The sequence below is a fragment of the Sphaerodactylus townsendi genome, linkage group LG14, assembly GCF_021028975.2.
Source record: "Sphaerodactylus townsendi isolate TG3544 linkage group LG14, MPM_Stown_v2.3, whole genome shotgun sequence".
Taxonomy (NCBI): Eukaryota; Metazoa; Chordata; class Lepidosauria; order Squamata; family Sphaerodactylidae; genus Sphaerodactylus; species Sphaerodactylus townsendi.
In genome coordinates this window covers 31,304,537-31,328,792 of record NC_059438.1, presented here as the reverse complement: position 1 = coordinate 31,328,792, position 24,256 = coordinate 31,304,537, and the positions used below count along the sequence as shown (strand labels likewise).

At 46.9% G+C, this 24,256-nt stretch overlaps 1 protein-coding gene across 3 annotated transcripts; it reads left to right on the top strand.

The window, feature by feature from the left end:
* The first annotated feature begins 290 nt into the window (after positions 1-290).
* On the top strand, positions 291-23,444 carry BCL2L14 (BCL2 like 14). 3 transcript variants are annotated; one of them, XR_007246114.1, is made up of 7 exons: positions 291-466; positions 11,397-11,798; positions 13,033-13,203; positions 15,552-15,622; positions 16,998-17,270; positions 20,857-20,998; positions 22,979-23,444. XR_007246114.1 is itself a non-coding variant. In XM_048515451.1 (6 exons), exons 2-6 carry the CDS (start codon positions 11,405-11,407, stop codon positions 20,896-20,898), a joined length of 951 nt encoding a protein of 316 aa, XP_048371408.1. In that variant the 5' UTR covers positions 291-466; positions 11,397-11,404; the 3' UTR covers positions 20,899-23,444. The 3 variants fall into 3 exon arrangements, 2 of the variants coding, with proteins under 2 accessions (XP_048371408.1, XP_048371409.1); XM_048515451.1 differs by having other exon boundaries at positions 20,857-23,444; XM_048515452.1 differs by lacking the exon at positions 291-466 and adding an exon at positions 7,828-7,997 and having other exon boundaries at positions 20,857-23,444.
* The last annotated feature ends 812 nt before the right edge of the window (positions 23,445-24,256 follow it).

Genomic DNA, 24,256 nt, shown 5'->3' with positions numbered 1-24,256 from the left:
CTCTCATTTGAACTGGAGTTCTTGAGCCCTGTTGGGAAGGTTTTGATCGTGTAGATTTGAACATAATGCGTGGGAAAGTTTTAAAAATGCAACTTTCTGGCAGAGGGCGCATTCTGATCTCTAGCGAGGGCAGACTACCTGTGAATAAACAGCACATAGCATATGCTTCTCTTTCACTAGGTGGCTGTTTTGGCTCAAAAACGAACACATTCAGGCTCCACCCTCTAAGCCACCCTCTGACACTTCCAAGAAGGAAGTGAAAGTATCCCATTTGAAGCTGACTTCTCTTCCTTCACGTGGCTTTCTTGTGCCCTTGTTCGGACCTAAAGACACCTTGAAAGGAAACAGTAAACTCTATGAAGGAAAGTGAGATTTCACCATTTGTGTAAGGACTTGGAGAGAAACCCAGCTGGGAAGATCAGCAGAGTCATCTCGGGGGTGCTGTTTAAACAGCTGTCAGAAGAAGGTAGTAAATAATTGCTAAAGGTTTTGGCTTTTTTCTTTCAATATGGTGGATGTAGATGTTTTCTTTTCTACCAAAAAGTGTCATAAACTTACAAAATCAGTAAAAATATATATATTTGTTGTGCAGGAGAGGTTCTTTTTTCAAAACTGTCTTGTTAAGTTTAAAGCGCAGATAGAAGCAGAAGATGGGGGGGGCCCCCGCAAAATAACACAGTGAAGGGGGTGTTCTAGCATTTGCCCCTGATTTGAATGTGTCAAATATTGCTGACTGTACCATATACCCGATTCAAAATATGGCTGTTTGTGCATTTACTGTTTGCGACAGGGCTGTGTACTTCACGGAGGTGTTTCCCGCAGCTTTCCATTCAAAAGGAAAGTCTCCTGCTGCGAAATATCCCTAGCCGAACAGCCATTTTGCCTCCATGCAAGCTCCTTTTGGTGCTTGTTTGATTCCTGCGCTATTATTTCTAGCATTGTTTTGCTGGATTAAAGATAGATCTCCACTGCTAATGTTGAAAAATACCCTTCAGATGGCGCTTAATGTAATGGTGAAATTGGTGGGACTATTGCCCGCCTGTCACTTCCTTGTTTCTTTTGCTTGTTGCCTTTTTGGTTTGTTGACTGAGTTCTTTTTGCTTTTTAAAATGATTTCTGCATTGCTTTGCTGGCAGGGACCTTTGCTGCATTAATAGGTTTTTATGTTTGTTTTTAAAAGTAAAAGAATCTTGTGAATGATCTCAAATGCAGAACTAGAATGGAGAAAGGCAGGGAGCAGCACCATCTCCTTCATTTTGCCTGTGAAGGCAGGAGGAAAGTCACATTTTCCCTGCTTTTGTAAACCATTGGGATTCTCTTATCTGCCATGTGGTGAGTTTGGGAGCAGGGAAAACATATGTGCATTCGAGAATCTGACCTGAAGGTAATGTTCCCTTGCTACAGAGCTGACCATAGTGCTCAAATATGCTAAGAGTCCGCTATGAGCGCAGCATATAACTAAGCTTGGTTGTTTTCTATTCCTATATTAAAATAGTTATACCTGGCCTTAAGGTTGCCAACTCCAGGTAACTGCCAACTCCTTAAGGTTGCCAACTCTAGTACACCATTCCAGCGATTAGATGTGGGTCTGGCTACTTTGTAAAGTGAAGGTCCCTGTTTAAAGCACACTCCTTTCCTGCCTGTTCTTAAGACTGAATCAATTATGGCTTACCTTTGGCTTATCTAAAGCTGATAAAAGCAATACAATGACAACGGGGACATTTCTTTCTTATCGGTGTAGCAGGTGGGTGCTTGCAAGTGGCAGCCTTCTAAACTGGCTTTTTTTGTTTCGTGATAAATGAGGAATGTGTTTTCTACCAGAACAAGGAAATTAGATAAGAGGATGTAGCGGCTGGCCAGGGTAGAAAAGGCTGAGACCGGCTGAGACCAGTTGAACTGGGGAACTAGGCTAAAGGGCAAGGCTTGCATCAGATTGTACGTATCGAGCATGCTTAATGAGCTAATGCATATTAACTTTTATGTCCCAGCCTGAATAAGGGGCGTTGATAACGAACATACAGGAAGAATATGGGAGGGGGGCACATATTAAGGAGTAACATGCAAATAGGCAGACCAGAAAGTTGTAACTGTAAGTACCCTTAGCCAATGGAGGAACAGAGAGGGTGTGGCAAATTTGGGAGAAGAGGATAAACATGGTGTGGATATACTGTTTCGGCGGAGTCTGCCAATGTGGGGACGGCTCTCTTTTCTCTGCAAATAAATCTACTTAAAACTCTCTTCTGTTGGCTTGATATTTGGTAAAGAAATATTGGGCACCACAGTTTTGTTTTGGAATATGTTAATTTCTCTCAGGGGGTGACCAAAACCGAGAGACTGAGCTGGTTTTGCAGACTGCAGAGAAGTTCACTGAGGGCTTGGTTTTCTTCATTTCCCTTCTGGGAGGGCTGGAAACATTTGTGAAGGGTTTCTAGTCGGTAAAAGAGTTAGATTCAAATCTAGTGGCACCTTAGGCCCCTTCCGCATATGCAGAATAATGCACTTTCAATCCACTTTCAATGCACTTTGCTGTTGTGCGGAATAGCAAAATCCACTTGCAAACAATTGTGAAAATGGATTCTGCATGTGTGGAAGGGGCCTTACAGACCAACAACAGCTTCAGATTATAAGCTTTTAAAATATCTGATGAAGGGCGCTTGGACTCTCAACAGCTTGTGCCCAGAGGTGGGATCCAGCAGGTTCTCACCAGTTCCCGAGAGTGGATTATTAATTATTTGTGTGTGCCGAGAGGGGGTAACTAATTGGGTCTGCTTTTCTGTTAGAAATTCCATTAGGTCCAAAAATCATAAAGTCCTGTTGTTTCCTATGTGGCTGGTTAGCGAAGGTAGAAAACGGGATAATTCTCCCTGTTGGGCTGTTTTAAAAACATGTTTTAGAAATATGGTAAAGTTCCTTGTTTAAGGAAAGTATCCTTCTTTTGATTTCTAGAAACAAAATTAAGTATTTGAAAGTATTAAGTATTTGACAGGCAGTCAATTAGAGGAGAAGTAGTTGTTTCTGTTGGCAGTAGACGATAGGACTTGCTATAATGAGTTTAAATTATGGACAGAAAGATACCATCTAGAAATTAGGAACTTTTTTTTTACAGTAAGAGTTTTTTACAGTAACAGAGAAATTATTAATGCCCCGCCCCCGGAATGCCCGGCCACGCCCCTGCCGTGCCCCACCCAGCCCCATTGCGCTACGCCACTGTTTGAATCCCACCACCATGGGAACCTGTTACTAAAATTTTTGGATCCCACCACTGCTTGTGCCCTGAAACATTTGATGGTCTCCAAGGTTCTATTAGACAGGTAGCCCCATCCAAGAGCCTGGCCACCGCCCCCAAATAGGCCTTTCTGCCGGTGTGGTGAGGCTCAAAAAGTAAAACAGCCTCTGCCGAGAAGCCTCTTTGGTCCTCAATAGGAAACACCACCCAAAATGGTTGCTTAAGTCTCAGGAACAGCCTGCCAGAGTAAAGGCAGGGAGGCAAAGGCAGGGAGGGATCGGACTAATGTTGGCTCCTCCCCTGGTCACACCCCCAGCATCTACAAACTAGCAGGGAGAGGAGCATTGGCAAAGAGGAATCCTCTTGCTTGCTGAATAATCAGCCCCCAGGTTAGCTGCCACACTTCATACAACAAATGTAGGGTTCGTGTGGCTGGAAGAGAAGTGTGTCATATTCAGGTGGTTCCCCAAAGCCAAATATCTCTTGCTGTTGCCTCGTGATCAGGATTAGAATAAACGTGCGAAATTGCAGAATATATTACTCCAAGTAAGACAGGGGAAGCCTGCGCGCTTTGCTTCATCTGCTTAATTAATGCGGGAATGTGTCCGATGCAAATAGTTTTCTGACAATGCCAGTCAAGTCTGTCAAACGTTGCCTTATGAACCAGGTGCTTTGCATTTCCTTCACTATGGGAAAGGTGTGGAAGGATAATAGAAAAGGTCTCTCTGAGGTTTTGCTTAGTAAAGATATTGGTGGAGGCTCCCTTTTGACGGATCAGTGACGCTGCGCAGCAGACGGAAGGATGGAACAAGGTCCACGGCCTCTGGGTTTGTGGCCCCCCTTATTGTATATGACTCTGCAATTAATGCACAAAGGAAGTTCTTACAGAGGAACTTTTCTGTTTTTCACCCAAGACTGAAATGCAACAGCCAGCATGGTGTAGTACAGTGATGGCGAACCTTTTTGAGACCGAGTGCCCAAATTGCAACCCAAACCCCACTTATTTATCGCAAAGTGCCAACCCGGCAATTTAACCTGAATGCTGAGGTTTTGGTTTAGAAAAAACCGGTTGGCTCCCTCTTCCTCCGCCCCACCCACTTGAGCAGGGGCCAGCCTGCTCTAGCATCCAGCAAGTCCCGCGCGCACTGCTCTGTGCCTCTCTAGCCTCTCTGCCTCCTCTGCCCCCCCCCACCCCCCCGGGCAGCAGCCACCCAGAGCACAGGCACCAGGCCCACCAGCCGAGTCCTCCTTCCTCACTGCAGTGCGTGCATGTCGTGCTCAGTGGCCCAGGCCAGCCTAGATGTGTGGGGGGGGGGGCGATTTTCCGTCCCCCACATGACGAACTCTGTGCGCACGTGCCCACAGAGAGGGCTCCGAGTGCCACCTCTGGCACCCGTGCCATAGGTTCGCCATCACTGGTGTAATGGTTAAGAGCAGGCGCACTCTAATCTGGAGAACTGGGTTTGACTCCCCGCTCTGCCACTTGAGCTGTGGAGGCTTATCTGGGGAACTAGATTAACTTGTGCACACCAACACAAGCCAGCTGGGTCATCTTGGGCTAGTCACAGCTTCTCGGAGCTCTCTCAGCCCCACTTACCTCACAGGGTGTCTGTTGTGAGGGGGGAACGAAAGGAGTTTGTAAGCCCCTTTGAGTCTCCTTACAGGAGAGAAAGGGGGGATATAAATCTTCTTCTTCTCCTCTTCCTCCATATGAAGCCTGCTGTGTGACTTTGGACCAGTCCCAGGTGTAAAATCCAATTCTTCTTTCTTTTCAACCTTGGCATTTAGAATTTCATGATAGGTTGAAGCAGTAAAGTTGCCTCTTTCTTAGGTGATGTAGGCCATGTCAGCAACATTCCTGATGTCCGTGAGGAGAATGGCTGAGTCTGTGGGGAGGCTACAGCCTTCTTTTTCCAGGAATTTCCTGGGTTTTTTTCTTTTGTGTTGCCACTCAAAGCAGTAACTGAGTCAGATCTTCAGGGATCAGAGGGCCATGTGCCGTAACACTTGTAAGAAGGACAGAAAAGCAAGGTCAGTCACAAGATGTAATGTAAGACTTGATCAACATGTACACATTTTATGCAAGACCACAGCAAGTCAGTGGGTTCCAGTGGGAAACCAAGAACATGCTTGCTTGGGCTTGGACTAAAGAGGGCTAGGATCAGAAGCAATCCCTTCGCTCGATCTTGCTTGGAGAGTGGAGAAGGAGGCCCTTTCTGCTCAAACCTTTTAAAACGTTTTGAGACAGGAAATAAAACATTTCCTTCATAGAGTTTCACATTGTTTCTATTCCCTTTGTTTTATTTGAAGGCTCAAAACATTTTAAACGGATGCCCTTTTAAAACGATTCTTTGGTTGGAACATTTTCAAAACAGCTTCACTTCCTGTGCGATCTCTTTAAGATATTTTCTATGCCTCTCTGCCTTCCCTGACCTTCCTCCTTCGCATTCCCCCTCATGTGTTTTTGGAGCGTTTCTGTTAGTTTTTGTAGTTTTTTTGGGCTGATCTTTGAGGCATCTGATTATATGAGGCACAGAGAATTGCAGAATGAAGCTGTGAAGCCCATGAGGCATCAATTCGACACTGAACTCCCCCCCCCCCCCAAATCACATCATGATGGTTATGGATCATTTTGAGGGGGTGAGTGAGACATACATCGTGTTAAAGGGGTGAGGGATTGAAAACATTTTAGAAACGTTTTAGGTGCTTTTTGCGGAAGAGGCTGGAGTCTCGTCCCTGCGCAGTTTCCCTCTTGGTCTCTTCATGTGACAAGTTTTCAGTCCAAGTCGCCCTGTTTGCTTCAGGGCACAAAGAGGACAGCAAGTGAGCCATAAAAGGAAGGAAGGGGATATTGGTGACTGAAAGGCTCTGCAGGCTAATGAGGAAGCTGGAAGAGAGAAAATGCAGAATGGGGAAGAGACAGTGGGTGGAGGTGGCTGAGATGATTCGGAGAAACCATGAGTCAGCATGCTTGCAGAATACCTGAAAGTGAATGTGCCTGAATAGTACAGTACATTTAAAAAGTAGATCACCAGGACATAGGTCCCATGGCATGCTTACATGTGAGTAACCCCACTTGCACCTGTGGGACTTGCTTCCTCCCTGGAGGACTGGTTATTTCTTCTAAAATCTGGCGATATGCAGACAAAAGGACCCAAGAATGCAGCCTTGTGAGACATAGTAATCTGACACTACGAGTCTACACTTGTAAAGTTGTAAGTTTTGCTGTTCCTCTGCCAATATTGAAAGTTGATTGGTCAGCAGTCAACATATTTAATTGTAGTTGCAGCTGTAGGGACCTTGGGCCCTTCTTTGTGTTTCCTTTACAAAGAAGTCTTTTCCATCTGTGTAGCTACGGCTGAGGCTTCATTTCGGCTTGCAGAAAGACTTCGATCTTGACACAGCTCAAGTGGCAGGGGGGGGGGGGATTCAAACCCGGTTCTCCAGATGAGAGTTCACCTGCTCTTAACCACTACGCCACGTCGGCTATGCATTTTTTCAGGCTGCAGGGCCAAGGTTTGGTAGTTTTTGCTCCCAATATTTCACCCACATCTGTGTTTTCTTGCATGATACCTTCTGTACAAAATACATCCTGCCATGCCTCTGAAAATGCCCAGAGATGCAGGTGAAACGTTCGGAGCAAAAACACCACAGCCACACAGCCTGGACAACACACAACAGCCATTAATCCTGGCCATTGACAATACGTAGCTCAGAAAAGTTGTTAAATAAAGGGCATTTTTTTTGTAAAGGATGAGATGTTATCCAATCCCCCTATTGTTACTAAGGACCCCCTTCTACCCTGTTTCCCCTAATATAAGACATCCCCGAAAAATAAGACATAGTAGAGGTTTTGCTGAAGTGCGAAATATAAGGCATCCCCCGAAAGTAAGACATAGCAAAGTTTTTGTTTGGAAGCATGTCCGACGAACAGAACACAGAAAACTAAGACATCCCCTGAAAATAAGACATAGCGCATCTTCGGGAGCAAAAATTAATATAAGACACTGTCTTATATTTGGGGAAACACGGTAGCTACGGGCTGTCTGCCTCAACTCCACATTGGCTACATTTGTTGTGGTGATGCTATGCTTTGGAGAAGATGAGACTGAGGCTGTCCTCAGGCTACGTACATGAGTGGCCAAATACGTGGTTGGAAAATTGATTCACTGGTGGGATATCAGTAGGTCTACCCATTGCTGGGGTTTTTGAAAAGCTAGCCCCCCACCAGAAACGATCAACATAATTTCATCAGCATGAGCAAATCTTCCTGAGAACAAAATCTAATCACTGCCGAGCAGCCAGGTAGCTTTGATTGCTTTTACTGGCCTTGTCTGAACATCACCTGCCTCAGGTGTGCCTGAATTCTCCACCCCACCAGCCCTCTTGCCTCCACCCGGTCTGTATTCAATCACCTTTTGCTACCTTTCTGAGAAGCCTCCCAACACTCAATCAAACCACATTTTCTTATCCTGGCCTCGCCCTGAATTCCTAGACCTCACAGGTATTTCTTTGAAATTCTTTTGCGAAGGCTCCTATAACTATCGCTGTTCTGCCAGTCAGAAGTTTGCAGCCTAATCCCCACCGCCCGTTCAGGGGCTGCAAACTCTGCTTTTCTTTCTCTGAAACTTTGGGACGTTTCCTTGCCAAAGCAGGAGTGCCGCTCTGCAGCCTTATCTTCTCAATATTTCCTTGGGACACTGGAAGTTCTACCTAAAGGGCCCCTGCACCGAAATCTCTGAATCATCTATAGACCACATACTCTACACAGGTGAGCCTTCCTTTTCTCCTAAAAACGCCCTTTCCCCTCCTTGTGGCCATTCTCTGACACAGAATTCCCTCTCTGCCAGCTCGGCTCTGTTTTACTTTCTCTTTTTCTCATCTCTTGCAGCTTTTCGTACGCACACCCTTCTGAACAAATAACTCCACTGGGGCATAATGCCGTAAAGTTCACCTTCTCGTGTGGATGTTTTCTCTAGATAAACTGATCTGTGTCACCTGGAGATCAGTTGTCATTGTGGTATGCAGAGGCGTACCGGCCGAAAATGGCGCCCAGAGCAAGACCTTATTTTGCGCCCCCCCCCCCGCAATCAGAAACCACGCCCACTCAAGCAAGGCAGGCGCGGCCTCCAATAGAGGTGGGGGGGCAGCATGATCACATGGGAGTGGGATTTTGCGCCCCCCACGCAGTGGTGGGATTCAGCAGGTTCGCACCACTACAGCAGAACTGGTTGTTAAAATGGTGCTTGTTAAACAACCAGTTGTTAAATTATTTGAATCCCACCACTGCCCCCCCATGATCAAATGGGTGGCCCCCAGGGAGATGTGACCCCACATGTCCCTCTGGCAGATCCGCCCCTGATGGTATGTTGGTGTTGTTGCTTTCAGAGCAACTCTCAGGCCCCTTCTGCACATGCAGAATAATGCACTTTCAATCCACTTTCCCAATTTTGCAAGTGGATTTTGCTCTTCTGCACAGTAAAATCCAGCTGCAAACTGCATTGATAGTCGATTGAAAGTGCATTGTTCTGCATGGGCTCTGGAGGCTCCGCGATTGCTTCATGGGATTGCCTCCTCTGAAGAAGTGCGTCCCCAAAAATGAACCGGTCACAGTCGAGCGCTGCCTCTGTCTTCCTAGCTCCTAGGGAATAAATTGCCACTTCTATTGAAAACTGCGGAGGGGTGGGCTGCAGATTATCTGAGTCATCTTTTAGCATTGTGATTGCATGATGATCTTGTAACCAGTTGCCCCATTTGGAACTCCGTACTTCATTTTCCTGATCAGTTATGCCCGTTGCAGACAGACAGCTGTGGCTTCCCTTGCAAATAGTGTGGAGGCGGGCGGTGTATGTGTGTCAAGGTAATTCAGGCACGGACGTTCATGCCCTTCAGTTTTGACATTGCTATTCTCAGGATTGTTTTGTGAGTCATTGCTTTATTGTGTGTCGAGTTCCGGCTGCCCCAGAGGAACATACACCCACAAACGTTCCTTTGCGGTTATAGATAGGGACCAGGAAACAGATGGTTCTTGGTTAACAGGGACCTGTGCAGGACATTGCTTAGCCTCCCCACAGCACTGTTGCAGGGTGTGGCACGATCGGACCTTGTGCCTGTCGTCCCTCATCACGCAGGGTGGCAATTTGCATGGCTGTTCCTTGCCTCTGGACTGGAACTGGGGCAGCCCCACCACCACATGTTTATGGCAGCCCAAGCCATTTCCAACAGAGATGCACTATGAACCGGTCCATGGGTGGATATGTATTGGCATGTTTGCAGATTTTACTTATCTGCCTTTATTGAGGTGGAGCATTTGTCCAAGGCGTAGTTCTCCAAAGATGGAAGGTCTGCGCTTGCGCCTGCTGGATAGGAATGCTTGAACAGCTGACTTCTTTCTGACCTTGCCCGCTACGCGCCACCTTCTGTCTGGAGCATTTCTTCATCCCCTGCGTGCATGGTAGTAACGTGATAAGTTTCAATGGATTGTTGAAGACTTTCACGGCCGGATTAAACTGGTTGTTGTGGGTTTCCCAAGCTGTGTGGCTGTGGTCTCGTAGATCTTGTTCTGAAAGTTTTGCCTGCACCTGTGGCAGGCATCTCCAGAGGTGTATCACGGAGGGAAGTCTGTTATGCTGTGTCCAGTCTGTGTAACTGACTTCCCTCTGTGATACACCTCTGAAGATGCCAGCCACAGATGCAGGCGAAATGTTAGGAACAAGATCTACCAGACCATGGCCACACAGCCTGGGAAACCCACAACAACCAGCGATAAGTTTCCTCCTTTAAAAAGAATGTAATAGATATTGAATTGGGATTGATATGAAAAAAAACTGCAAATTCACAAAAGTTGCCGCTGTGCAGAATATGCAACTCGCTTTTAACAACAGTTTTGATTTGGCCAGTTGTGGCAGAGGGATGCAAGGGAAGTCGCGTTTAGTGCTCTTGGGCATGCATTTGCATGCTCATGTGCTGAAGCTGAGATGGTTCTCTCCCCACCTGTCAGGTAGTTGTTGCCTAGAAGGTCAGAAGAACTGAAGTGAACACAATAAGCTTTCCAATTTTACCTATCCAGGGGATTCAAGAAATTGACCAAGGTCCCAAACACACCAGTTCTCAGTGAGAATGCCCCAGTCTTATTCTTACAATCAAATATAAACACACCTTTTTAACCATCCATGCTAATAAGAGCAAGTTGCCAATTTCCAGGTGGTGCCTGAAGTTCCCCCAGTATTCTAGAGGTCATTTCCCCTGCAGGAAACAACAGCTTTAGAGGATGAACTTTATACCTGCTGAGCTCCCTCCATGCACCTGCCCTCCCTAGGTCTCCATGAATTTCCCAAGCTGAAGATGGCATAGGGCCGTGGTGGCGAACCTTTGGCACTCCAGATGTTATGGACTACAATTCCCATCAGCCCCTGCCAGCATGGCCAATTGACCATGCTGGCAGGGGCTGATGGGAATTGTAGTCCACAACATCTGGAGTGCCAAAGGTTCGCCACCACTGGCATAGGGTTTCCAAGTCTGGGTCGGGAAATTCCTGCAGATTTGGGGTGGAACCTGGGAAGAGTGGGTCTTGGGAAGGGGAAGGACCTCAGCAGAACATAATGCCATCTAGTCCACCATGCAAAGAGGAGGAGGAGGAGGAGTTTGGATTTATATCCCACCTTTCTCTCCTGTAAGGAGACTCAAGGTGGCTTTCAAGCTCCTTTCCCTTCCTCTCCCCACAACAGACACCTTGTGAGGCAGGAGGGGCTGAGAGAGTTCTGAAGAACTGTGACTAGCCCAAGGTCACCCAGCAGGAACGTAGGAGTGCGGAAACACATCTGGTTCACTAGATAAGCCTCTGCCACTCAGGTGGAGGAGTGGGGAATCAAACCCGGTTCTCCAGATTCGAATCCACCTGCTCTTAACCACTACACCACACTGGCTCTTGCTGTGACATATCTCTGAAGAAGTCAGCCACAGATGTGGAGGAAATATTAGGAGCAAAAGCTACCAGACCACAGCTACCAGAAATATTAGGAGCAAAAGCTACCAGACCACAGAAATATTAGGAGCAAAAGCTACCAGACCACAGAAATATTAGGAGCAAAAGCTACACAGCCAGGAAAACCACAACAGACAGATGTTCTGTAAATGTTGCAAAGGCTAATGAGGAATTTTATCTTTGCAGGTACAATTATGAGTTCGGCCAATTTTTCCAGCATGGAAGAAATCTCTTTAGACGATGTGGACAAAAGCAGCATGGAATATAAGATGCTGATGGTCTATGTCCAACGCCGGCTGCCTGCTAGCAAATACGGCCAACTTCTAGAAAGGGAAGCCAAGGGCCAGGAGGGTTCATCTCCGATCAGACTGGAGGGACCAGAAGCCACCCCGGTAGAACGAGGGAAAGCACCCCAGGACTTGCCTCCTGGAGATTCCAAATGCCCGTCTAGAAAGAAAAGCCAAAAGAAGAAGAGAAGATCCAACTTGAAACGCCTTTTCTTGCCTTCCTGTCTTCGGGGGCAGCCTGGAGAGGATCCCAGGAAGAGTGAAGTGAATGGGAAGCAGCCACCGCCATTTCGTGGTCAAGGTGGGTTTGATTTTTCTATTCATTTTCATACCCTCCACCGCTGCTCCCGGTATTTTATTGCCTCTTTTGTATGACTTCAGTGGTAAAGAGTTAAAGATGTGTTGAAAATTCTGCCTCTAAAACTGAGCACAAACTTTGACTCCATTCCAGTGCCACTGTCAATGCAGTTTGAAGCTGGATTTTTACTGTGCAGAATAGCAAAATCCACTTTCAAACAATTGTGAAAGTGGACTGAAAGTGCATTATTCTGCATGTGCGGAAGGGGCCTTGGATTGGCATGTGCTTTCTAAGCAGGATCTTTCCCTGCTGTTCTGCCTGAAGTTCCAGGAGCTGAGCTAAAGATCTTCAGGATGCAAACTGGGGGCTCTGTTTAAAGCAGCTCTTACACTCCTCTCCGCCTGCTCTTAAGGCTGAATCATGGCTTACCTTTTGGCTAACGTAAAACTGATAAAAGCAATCGAGTGAGAACACAGAACATGTGTAGTGCTTAAGAGCAGGTGGATTCTAATCTGGAGAACTGGGTTTGATTCCCAGCTCTGCTGCCTGAGCCGTGGAGGCTTATCTGGGGAATTCAGATTAGCCTGTACACTCCCACACACGCCAGCTGGGTGACCTTGGGCTAGTCACAGCTTCTTGGAGCTCTCTCAGCCCCACCTATCTCACAGGGTGTTTGCTGTGAGCGGGGAAGGGCAAGGAGATTGTAAGCCCCTTTGAGTCTCCTGCAGGAGAGAAAGGGGGGATATAAATGCAAACTACTCCTCCTCCTCCTTCTTCTCCTTCTCCTCCTCCTCCTCCTCCTTTTTCTTCTTCTTCTTCTTCTCCTCCTCCTTCTCCTTCTCCTCCTTCTTCTTCTTCGTCGGAACTCTCTCAGCCCCACCTACCTCACAAGGTGTGTTGTGGGGAGAGGAAGGGAAAGGGGCTTGTAAACCACGTTGAGTCTCCTTACAAGAGAGGTGAGGTATAAATCCAAATGCCTCCTCCTCTTTCTTGTCAGTGTGGTAGGTGAGTGCTTTCTAAACTGGCTTTTTTCTTTTGTTTTGGGATATGCTGATTTCTCTCAAACAGGTCCACTCCTTGGGGACAAGCAGTGTCTGAAAAGAAAGATTCGTACCTCCAGGATCTGGAAACAGATCCAGCTTTGTGAAGGCAGTGGTGTCCCTTGATGGAGGTGCACCTGAATAAAACATCAGCTGAAAAAAAAACTTAGCTAGTCTCTCTCTGTTTTTTTCAATAGGGGATTCTGGCATCACTCGTGTGGCCGACAAGCTTGCTGAGCTAGTTGATCATTCCAGGTTCAACGCTGGAGGGATAGAATTCAGAGGATTAGACCGTACTGTGAGCCTCGAGGAAGATGGCAGAACGGCCTCCAAAATGGCGTGCCAAGGTCCTGAGGATGATGGAAAAGGTAACCTGCTTCTCCTCACAGCTTAGCTATAGCTTGCTCCTGCAAAGCTAAGGTTTTACAATTTCCTGCTCTCATGGTACCTTCCCAACAGATTCATACGCAGGTTAACCTCTGCACATTGGCCCCAGAATCCCTGTGTATTGCAGTAGTAAACACGTGCAGTAGTAAAACACTTGCAGTAGTAAAAATCTGGAGCCTCAGTGTCGTCCTGTGAATTTATAGCATATGCCAGTGGTGGCGAACCTATGGCACTGGTGCCAGAGGGGGCACTCAGAGCCCTCTCTGTGGGCACGCACAAACAGAGTCCCCCCCCACACACACATCTAGGCTGGCCTGGGCCACTGGGCTCAATTATTAGCATTAAACCTAAGACCTAGTTTTGGGGAGGCAATGTAGGTAACCCTGTTAAGCGCTGTTAAACCCCTCATGATTTTCATGTGAAGAACTAAAGCGCAATCCTTTACCTGGGAGTAAGCTCGGTTGCTGGCTATGGGGCTTGCTTCTGAGTAAACCCTCCTAGGGTCGTGATTCATCCATTGGAAGAGTTGTACGGGGGCTTCAAAGCCACCGACTACCACCAAGCTTACTCCCGAGTAACGCACGGCTCAGAGCCAACTGGTTTTTCTAAACTAAAACCTAGGTATTCAGGTTAAATTGCCGTATGGCACTTTGCAGTAAATAAATGGGTTACGGGTTGCAATTTGGGCACGGTCGTGAAAAGGTTCGCCATCACTGGCATATGCTCTTTACAGTCATAAGTTTTGTCTGGCCTAACTGAGCCTGATATGCATCTAATGAACTTCAGGGGTCCCTGGTCCACAATTTGGAAGCCCAAGTGGTTCTGTCACACGATCCTCCCGGTATTGATGCAAAGGACTACAAAGATGCAAGGGTAATGATGCAACGGGCGTCCGAATGCTTGAATTAAGATTGCTATCAGGGCAGCCTTGAGGTTAACCAAGAACCAGGATAAGGAACCTGCCCTCTTTGTTTTTGAAACGATCGTAGAAATAAGAGTTATCATAAAGAACATTTATGCAAAAAAAAATCAAACTTTTGTGCGAAGTGTTTCCTGGCAGACAGTTCCAGATTTCCGTTCTCTTATGACTTCTGAAATCAGAGCATTTCTGCAGGGAATATCTTGACATGTTATCGCGAAGAGCTAATCCAGCTGTGACTGCTCAACAGAGGGGTTTTGAAGTCCTAAGAGTCTGCTGAAAATTGTCACTGTGGAGTTGTGAACCATCAGGGGCCGGGTAGAAAGTATTAGATAGGCATGGTGCGCATATTGTTTTTGTAGTTTGTAGACAGGGCTTGAAAGCAGGAAACTTATTCCACCGGCCTTCCTGGTAGGGTTGCTGTAAGCAGGACTGGCTCAAGATATTTTAGCATATGATGCAGAAAACCTAAAAGGTGCCACCAAAGCTATTCACCTGAGGGCATTTGCACCATAAGCAAAGAAGGATGGAGATAGTGTTTAGGTAACGATCTTCATTACATGGATCAGGGATTTTTCATTTTTTTTTAATGTTGGGCATGTTCCATACTGAGGTTTAGCTGTTTCTTTCAGAAAGCTTATGCAGCATTCTCCATCTTTAGGCTCAGTTACATGTGTTTTTCTTTTGCAAATTTAACTGGCAGGATGAACTCATTGAGGAGGATGACACAGGGAAAAAGGCGAGACTTTAAACCATTCCTTCATTTTATGCCATTTTCCCATGGGAAAGACTCCCCCAGCTGTTTTTACCCCACTGGCAGGTCGCCTATGGGTACTTGTTAGCTTTCCCCAGAGCCTGCACAAACAGCTCTAGGGTGGCTTTTTCCAGCACAAAAGAAAAGAAAGGAAGAGTTAATGTTTTGTGTATTGTCGAAGGCTTTCACGGCCGGATTCAACTGGTTCTGGTGGGTTTTCCGGGCTGTGTGGCTGTGGTCTGGTAGATCTTGTTCCTAACGTTTCGCCTGCATCTGTGGCCAGCATCTTCAGAGGTGTATCACAGAAAGACACATCTCTCTGTGATACACCTCTGAAGATACCAGCCGCAGATGCAGGCGAAATGTTAGGAACAAGATCTACCAGCCACACAGCATGGGAAACCCACAACAACCGGTTAACATTTTCTCTTTCTCTGCATACCACTCTCTTCCTTGATAGAGCAGTTCTGTCTGCTGCGTTTGCAAAGGGGGTAAGGAAATATAAGTGGAGCACTTAGGAGGCGTATTTGTTTAAAAAGTCTACCCATGAGCTCTAGGAGCATGACATTCTATTTATGAATTGAACGATGATGGTGATTTGAATGCATGCATTCAAAATTAACCACTGTGGGTTTATTCTCTTGACTTTTTGCCAGACCATGAAGAAAAGATTATTGACACCATCGTTGCCTTGTTAAGAAAATCAGGAGATGAGCTGGAGGCACAGGTAAACTCATTTGGGAAGGTGGTCACTTCTCTACGATCTTTCTCTGCAGGCCGCGAATTCTATTGCTCCCAAGTTGGAAGACTTATTATCTCTAAATCCCGTCAGGCCTGCCTTTTCTACACTTCCCTTTTCACAAAGCTTTTTAAGAGAATGCTTCCGCTGATTTGAATAAGGACAGCATTTTGCGCAACTGGGTCAGCTACTCTTGCGGGAAACCCTGCCAGATTTTTGCCAAGGGCACGGTACTGTGTTTCCTCTTATTTGTAAATGTGGTAACAATATTTTTTTCAGGTTCTAGGTGTTTCTTTTAGCTCTCTGATGTGTGTGGCTTCAGCTATGCCCGAGGGTGTGCACCATTACTTAAAACCCTCACTGCTAGACACGTCCAACATTCTGATGTGGCCTGGCACCACGTACCACAAACTTTTATGCTGGCTCTCAAATTTCTGTGGAGCAGAAGTCCCAAGAATTCAGCCGTTGACTGACCCCAACTCAACTCACTCCTCAGTTAAGAGCTGAACGATTTGATTTTTTTGTGCCACAAGGTGGAGTCCTACAAGCATCCAGCATATTTTTGCATTGGCTGGAGGACAATTTCTGATTGGCTGGAGGACATCAGAGCAGATGAACTTGTTTTCACAAAGCTACCAGCCTCAAAGCAAGTTGGCTGCTAGCAGTCACTTGTGGCGGACGAAACACTGGCGGGACGGAGAGAGGAAAACTGGATTTGACACGTTTGATGCGTGCTGATTCCTTACACACACACACACACACACATCATGAAATCACTCTGGTGGTTTGTGGGAAGGGGGAGCGTTATCAACCTCAAGTGAGGGAGGACTGCCAGCTTGATGTTGGGAGATTTGGGGGGGGGGAGGGACTTCAATGGGGTATAATCACTGGTGAGATTTAGCCTATTCGCACCAGTTTGGTAGAATAAGTAGCTAATTTTTTCAAGTTCGGAGAACTGGTTGTAATCCCACCACTAGAAGTTTGGAACCGGTTGTTAAATTATTTGAATCTCACCACTGGGTATAATGCCATAAAGTCCCCCTTCCAAAGTAGCCATTTTCTACAGGTAAACTGATCTCTAGAAATCAGTTGTAATAGCGAGAGATTTCCAGCCACCATCCCTAGGGGTCCTGGAGTTCTCCTGGAATTACAATGGATTCCCAAACTACCGAGATAATATCCATTGGAGGAGCAGGCTGCTTCAGATGAAATCTACGGCACTGCATTTCCATGAAGCTCTCTCTTCTACCCCAGACTCTGCTCTCCTCCCCAGAGATCCAGGAATGTCCAAAGCTAGTTGGCAATCCAAAAGGGGGTGAGAATGACTCCCTCTGTACTTAAAATACTTTGTGTTTATTCTCAGATGCAAAAGGACAAGACCTTCTGTTCGAGCTTCTGGGATTTGATGTCCTACTCGTTCTTCAGGAGAATTGCCAATCAGTTCTTGAAGGAAATTCCTGTGGACCCTGTAAGAGACTCGGAGGACCACGTGCAGAGTACTAGAGCAGCTTACGTGATGGAAGTCACAACCCGGCTGACGGCTGTCGACAACCATCCCATGAATCTTGTGCTGGGCTTTGGAACGAAGTACCTCAGAGAAAACTTCAAGCCTTGGGTCTGCAGCCATGGAGGATGGGTAAGGAAAACAATGGCTGGCTCGGTTGGAGGATCCCATTTTCCTGTACGCTTTCGAAACTGATCTGTGGCGGCTTTTGTGGGCTGGTCCCTACTTGGGTTAGGAATGCTTCGGTATAATGCTGTGCTCTGTCATGAACAGTAGTTTCCAACCAGAGTGAGCGCTTATTCTTCCTTCAGGGAACTGTAGTTCCGTGGAAGGATTAGGAGAATTTCCCACAGGTTTATCAGATGATAATTCTCAGGATTCTTTGGGAGAAGCTGTGTAGCACAGACATGCCCCAAGACCTCAGTGGGCAAGGGCAGGTGTGATGGGTGAGGGCCCATCTATGTGGGCACACTGAATAGTACTGAGAATTGCTCACTGCAATTAAGGCTGGCCAAACTGAAGAAGAAGAGTTGGTTTTTATATCCTACTTTCCTCAACCTTTAAGGAGCCTCAAAGCGGCTTAGAGTCACCTTCCCCTCCCTATAACAGACTCCTTGTGAGGCTGAGAGAGTTCTCCAAAAACTGTGACAGGCCCAAGATCACCAAGTGGGCTTCACGTGGAGGAGTGGGGAATCGAACCTGTTCCTCCAGATAAGAGTCTTCTGCTCTTAATCACTATGCCATGCTACCTGTGCATGAGAAAACTGATCAGCGAGTTCCATTAACCTAAGCTCAGCTTTGAAGAAAGCATCAGACAAGAGAGCCAAACTGCATTTTTAATTTTTACTTTTAAAACACCGATGATCCTAGTGGTAAACAGCGGCAAACAGAATACCACTGTGGTAAACAGAATATCCTAGTGGTAAACAGAATTTCATAAAACTTTATCTAATCACAAACTCATCAATCCATTAAACACACCGGCATGATAGGCCACAATGATGTGTGTCATTTGCCATCAAGTCATAGCTAATTTATGGCGACCCCATAGAGTTTTCGGGGCAAGAGAAGTTGAGGTGGTTTGCCATTGCCTGTTTCTGCATCATGACCCTGTTATTCCTTGGAAGTGTCCCATCCAAATACTGGCTGGGGCTGAGAGTGTGTGACTGGCCCAAGGTCACCTAGCAACCTTCCATGGCAGAGTGGGGGCTTGAACCTGGCTTTCCCAGATCCTAGTCCAACACCTTAACCACTACACCACACTGGCTGATAGGAACAGCTAATGTTTGTTTTTTTATTTGAAACGACTGTTCTTCCTTTTGTCTTGTGTCCAAAGCAGATGTGCTTCTCTACCACTGGGATAGCTCATGGGGTCAATAGCAATGAAACACCATTCCAACTCTCTGGTGAACCATGAGCTGGGTTTCACTTTGTCTTCCTCGGGAAAATATGTATGGCTTTCACCTCCTTGGGCAATGGCCCTCTCTGCTTAAACAGAATTGTGGCTACTGGGCAGTTTCCAACATGTAATGGAAGATCAGGATAGGTAACACTCAAGGTTCTTTTGTCCCTGAGGAGAAAAGGTTGAAGTCCCTTCTGATTCCTGTTCCACGTTTTCCTTTGAGTGCCTCAAGAGACTTTGAGTGGCACTTGAAGCTCATGCTTTAGGGTTTCTGTGGCAAGCAGATTCTGCCTGCAAATCCATCACACATGAACTTGGGTGCCGTCAGTAACAGCACACTTGTTTGTGTGAAGAACTTGGTGTCGGGAGTTGATGTGGTCGTATCCTCTATTGATGGAGTGCCATGGTCCGACCACTTTGCCCTGAAGGTTCGGATGGACTTGCCGCGCCAACCCTGTCTAGGCGATGGGCTGATTTATGCCCGCCCGCAGAGACTTATGGATCCTGTTGGATTCCTGAATGCTCTGCGGGATCCTGAACCTGCTGGCACCCTTGATGAGCAGGTGGAAGACTGGAATTCCAGGCTTCCCGATGCCACTGAGGTGATTGCTCCCCGGCGCCCTCTGCATCGCCGCTCCCGGCTAGCTCCATGGTATACTGAGGAGCAACGCCATATAAAGCGGGAGCTCAGACGGCTAAAGCGAGTGTGGAGGAAGTCTCGTGATGAAGCTGCACGAACATTCTTATAGGACGCTTCTGAAGGCCTATGAGATGGCGACGAAGAGAGATTATTTCTCGTCTTCTCTCGCATCCGCAAGCTCTCGCCCAGCCCAATTGTTTCGAATTATTTGGTCCTTGTCCTCATTAAGTGAGGGCTCTAAACATTCACAATTGGCTCTTAGCTGTGAGGCATTTATGAGCTTTTTTGTGGGTAAAGTCTCGTCGCTCCGCCATGAACTTCCTGCCACCCTTGATACAATTGGTGAACTGGAGGCTCCGTGGCCATCTTCAGGTCCTTGTTTGGACCAGTTTTCTCTGCTCGCTGAGGCTGATGTTGACAGGGCCCTGGCTGCTGTTAGACCTACTACCTGTCCTCTGGATCCATGCCCCTCTTGGCTGATTAAAGCTTGCCATGAGGAGTTGCGGCCCCACCTGTTGAATATTATCAACTGCTCCCTTGAGCAAGGAGTGTTTCCTGGTGGGTTGAAGGAGGCAGTGGTCCGCCCACTCTTGAAAAGACCATCTTTAGATCCTAGCAATCTGGCCAATTACCACCCCGTTTCGAATCTTTCGTTTCTGCGGAAGGTAATTGAGAGAGTGGTGTTGAAGCAGCTTCAGGGCTTTCTGGAGGACACATCGGCGCTCGACCCCTTCCAGTCCAGCTTCCGTGCTGGACATGGGACGGAGACCGTCCTCGTCGCCATCACAGATACACTCCGCATGCAGCTTGACCGAGGCAAATCGGTGCTGCTGGTGTTACTGGATCTTACCACAGCGTTTGATGTGGTCGACCACGATCTTTTGACCCACCGCCTGGCTGCTGCCGGGGTCCGGGGCATAGTGGCTTGCCTCGTTCCTCCGGGAACGGAATCAGCAAGTGTGGTGTGGGGATCAGGCCTTTCTTGTGGTGTGCCTCAGGGAGTGCTGTTGTCCCCACGGGGAATCAAACCCCGTTCACCAGATTAGAGTCCACCTGCTCTTAACCACCACACCAAGCTGGCTCTTAAATTCATACCTTTTACATATTGTATTAATTGGCATTATTTGTAGTCAAAGCATGGTAGGTTCTGTTTGTTATGCCTCTGAACATGCCAGTCATAGATGTGAAACATTAGGAGCAAAAACTACCAGACCACAACTACACAGCCTGGAAAACCCACAACAGCCAGTTGATTCTGGCCATGAAAACCTTCCATGATACTTTTCTTTCAGTTTCGTCTTGAACAGGGGTCTTCAAACTATGGCCCTCCAGATGTTCATGGACTACAATTCCCATCAGCCCCTGCCAGCATGGCCAGGTGACAGGGCTGATGGGAATTGTAGTCCATGAACATCTGGAGGGCCGTAGTTTGAAGACCCCTGGACATGTTGGGCACCGTCTGAGTAGAATATGGCTCCCTTAGTTATGCATTACGGTCTCTCTTGTGCTTGCTTCATCCACCTGTTTCTGCAATCTCTGTTACCTAGTGGGTTACACCTTGTGCCTGAGTTGGTATTTGCTTGTGGTTGAGAAGTTGGTCTCACTGTTCCGTCGCTCTGCTGGGACTTCCGAAGCATCCAGAACTGCATTCATCCAACTTTTCTCTTTGTTTTCAGGAAAAAGCGTTGGGATTATTGGATCAAGATGAAGTGGAATAATGAAAGACTGTGCGTTTCAGGAGATGGTTCTGAATCTGGAATTGCCCGTTTAGTGAAGAAGAAAGAGAAGAATACAACTTTGGGGGCGAATCACCTCAAAGTGTGTTTGGTACCTCTTACGTAGCTTTCTACCCTCCTAAGCTGGATTTAGGAGGGTGTAACTCTGCTTATGATGGTACATTTTTGGTATATGGCTTCTTGGAACTGAGGAGTTGCTCAATGCATTCCTAGTGAAACTGGGTACGCTTCTCTTCAGAAGAGGGGAACATATTTTGCTGTGACATCCCAGTTTTTGATTTGACGTGTATTTTGGGGAAAGGAGAGAAGCCCTCATTTGCCTCATATGTGTTTATAAAGAAAATAGCCAAGAGAAATTAAAAAGCTGAAGACTGGAGGAGGAGGGCAGACATGTCAGTTCTGACATGGGGCTTTGTATAGGGGCACGATTTCAGCAGCTGGGTTTGCCCCAGTAGCCTTCAGAGAATGGGGAGAGTCAACTAGTTCAGATCTTGCTGAGTCTTACTTCAGACCAAGTGGACAAGCAGCATGCTGGGATTAAAGACCACAGAGGATTTTCTTGAGTTGTCTTGCCCTGTTTATTCTCCCCTTCAGACAAAGTTCTGCATGCAGGAACACATTTACAGAGAGGAGTGTTTGGAGGTAGGAAATACCTTACCTGCATCCTGGTGGGACAATCCAGCAGGCGCTCCAAGTCCTATCATCCAAGAAAGGGCAGTGTCACGGAAAAGGATGAAACCTAGCTATGGAAAAGCATAAGATCGTGAAAACACTGCAATTAAATACAGAATGTAAACCAGTAATGGGGAAGGTTAAGAGGGTCAGAAGCAAGCCCTTTCTGAAATTTTGTCAAAGGGCTCTCGAGTTAGTTGCCAGAATTATCTGCGCCTGTTGTTGCTCATCTCATACTTGAAACGTTTATTAGTGATTCAAAGACTGGACATGCCAAACAGTCAAAGGCCCTCACCCTTTTCCCTTTTCCAAAATGGTGGCGTTGTAAAGTCATCTATGTTAGGGACGGCAAATGGACACCTCTGGTCAAAGCCAAGACCAGTACGGGATTGCCACATGCATTTCCAACTCGGTCATGCCAAAACAAGGGGGAGCTATGGAAACTGCCATATCCATGGTACAAGGACCTGCAGGCAGGTCTCCTCGGGAGGTCAGAATATATCTTCGACCTCTTCCACTCTGCTTTACTCCACTTTGTGGTCTTCCAGGCATGCCTGTTGCCCACCCCTTTCAGGGTTTATTAAGGTTGTCCTGACTGACCAGCAATTGTGGGTAAAGGTGTAAACGTGTCAAAACTGAGAGACGCTGATTACGTTCCAGGATCAGGTCCACCAGCCATGAAAGAGGCTGCCGTCTCTGCAGTTTCCGTCTACCTAACGACTTGATTGGCCAGGGGAGTGCAACTTTGCTCTGCGTCTACTGATGACGGAGGGTGCTAAAAACTTCTCACGCCTTATAACAGTGCAACCAAGAGCACTTCCTTTGAAAAACAGGGCTCAGCAGAGCCTGCTGCGATGTCACTGAAATGCATCTGAATTTTTTAAAAACAGGAGCGAGTCAGTCAAGTGCAGCTGATCACATGTACCTTGGTCAATAAGCTGGGTTCTGGTCAGGAGCAGACGGCATCGTGTTCTCTTGACTTTGGTCAGAAAGTGGATGGCAAGGGCAAGAACCCTTTTTCTACAGCTTTTGCACCGAGGCAGGATGTGAGGAGTCCCTGCCAAACACACTGCGGCTCCAGGGAGGGTGGTAAGCGTCAGCCGTCCCCAAAGACCCAGCTGTTTCTCATTTCCCTCCCTCTGTGTTCCTGGGTGGGGATGAGAGAGATTTCCTTCATCAGGAGCCAGTACAGAAAACCACTAGCCAAGAAAGCTGACTTGTGTTGGGAGGCCTGCTTTTAATTTGAGTTCGACTCACGTCATGAGTTAGTGAAATCCTACAATTGCTTGCTTTCCAGAAAGTGGGAAAGTAACTCTGGTTGACAGTAAGCAAGACACATTAACCTTGGGACCCGCTAATCTCACTGGATTTTATTGGCTTCTGCTTGCAGGTGAGCATGGGAAACAGCGAAAGGCAATCGGTCTCGAGGCGGTCATCAGCAATCGGAGGAGACAGGCTTAATTCTGCCCCGTTTTTTTCATTTATTCCTGCCAAATTAGTTCCAAAACTGATTCCAGGTTAAGCTGCCTGCAGTTCTCTCCAAGTTTGTTATATGAAAAGAAATACTTTTTCTTTTTAAGGGCTGAAGTTTTTCAGACCTTACAACTCAGGGCAAATGTCTACCATCTCTCAATTTATGGCTGTCCCCTGTGAAATGGGAGGCCAGAATTTCTTGCAGGGGTGAAGAATAGATCCATGAATTGAAGGGTGGGGAAGCTGTTGTGCTACAGCAGCTCGGTTGAACAAAGTGGTCGCCATTTTCATTGGACTGAATGTACAGTTTGACAATCTTTACTTTTGGCAAATGTAATAAAAGGAGAAAAAAACAGAAGTTACTAAGGACTCGTTTCAGTGCAGCGAAGAACCAGAAAAATGTTTGAAATAAATGCTTTTAAAAGGGATTTGGCACCTTACGAAATACACACACACACACACACACACGCACGCGCGCGCGCAAAGAGTTGATTCTTCTTGGAATTGAAATGAAAATTAGCCCATATCAGCAAATTTCTGGTTGGGGACTGTTAAGCAAAGAAGTGAAACCAGAATGCGTTACCCAAGCCTGTAGCAGCCAGCGTTGGACTACATATAGGTCTGGCTGTCTCACCTCAAAAAACATATCCTCAGAATGAAAATATTATGGGCAGCCCAATCCTGATTGGGGGGGTGGGGAGAGCAGCTTTAGAAACCAGCGTGTGGTTGTGCCAGCGTGTTTGCCCACCCCACTGGTGAAAGTGGCACTTAACCAGTGGGGAGGGCAAACTAGGAGGTGGGTAGGCATCAGAGATCTGAAGAAAGCCCAGCCCCCAGAGAAGAAGAAGAAGAGTTTGGATTTATCCTCCACCTTTCTGTCTTGTAAAGAGAACTATGACTAGCCCAAGGTCACCCAGCAGGAATGTAGGAGTGCGGGAGCCATCTGTTCACCAGATAAGCCTCTGCCACTCAGGTGGAAGAGCGGGGAATTAAACCTGGTTCTCCAAATAAAAATCATAAGAACATAAGAACGAGCCTGCTGGATCAGACCTGAATCCATCTAGTCCAGCACTCTGCTACTTGCAGCGGCCCACCAGGTGCCTTTGGGAGCTCACATGCAGGATGTGAAAGCAATGGCCTGCTGCTGCTGCTCCTGAGCACCTGGTCTGCTAAGACATTTGCAATCTCAGATCCA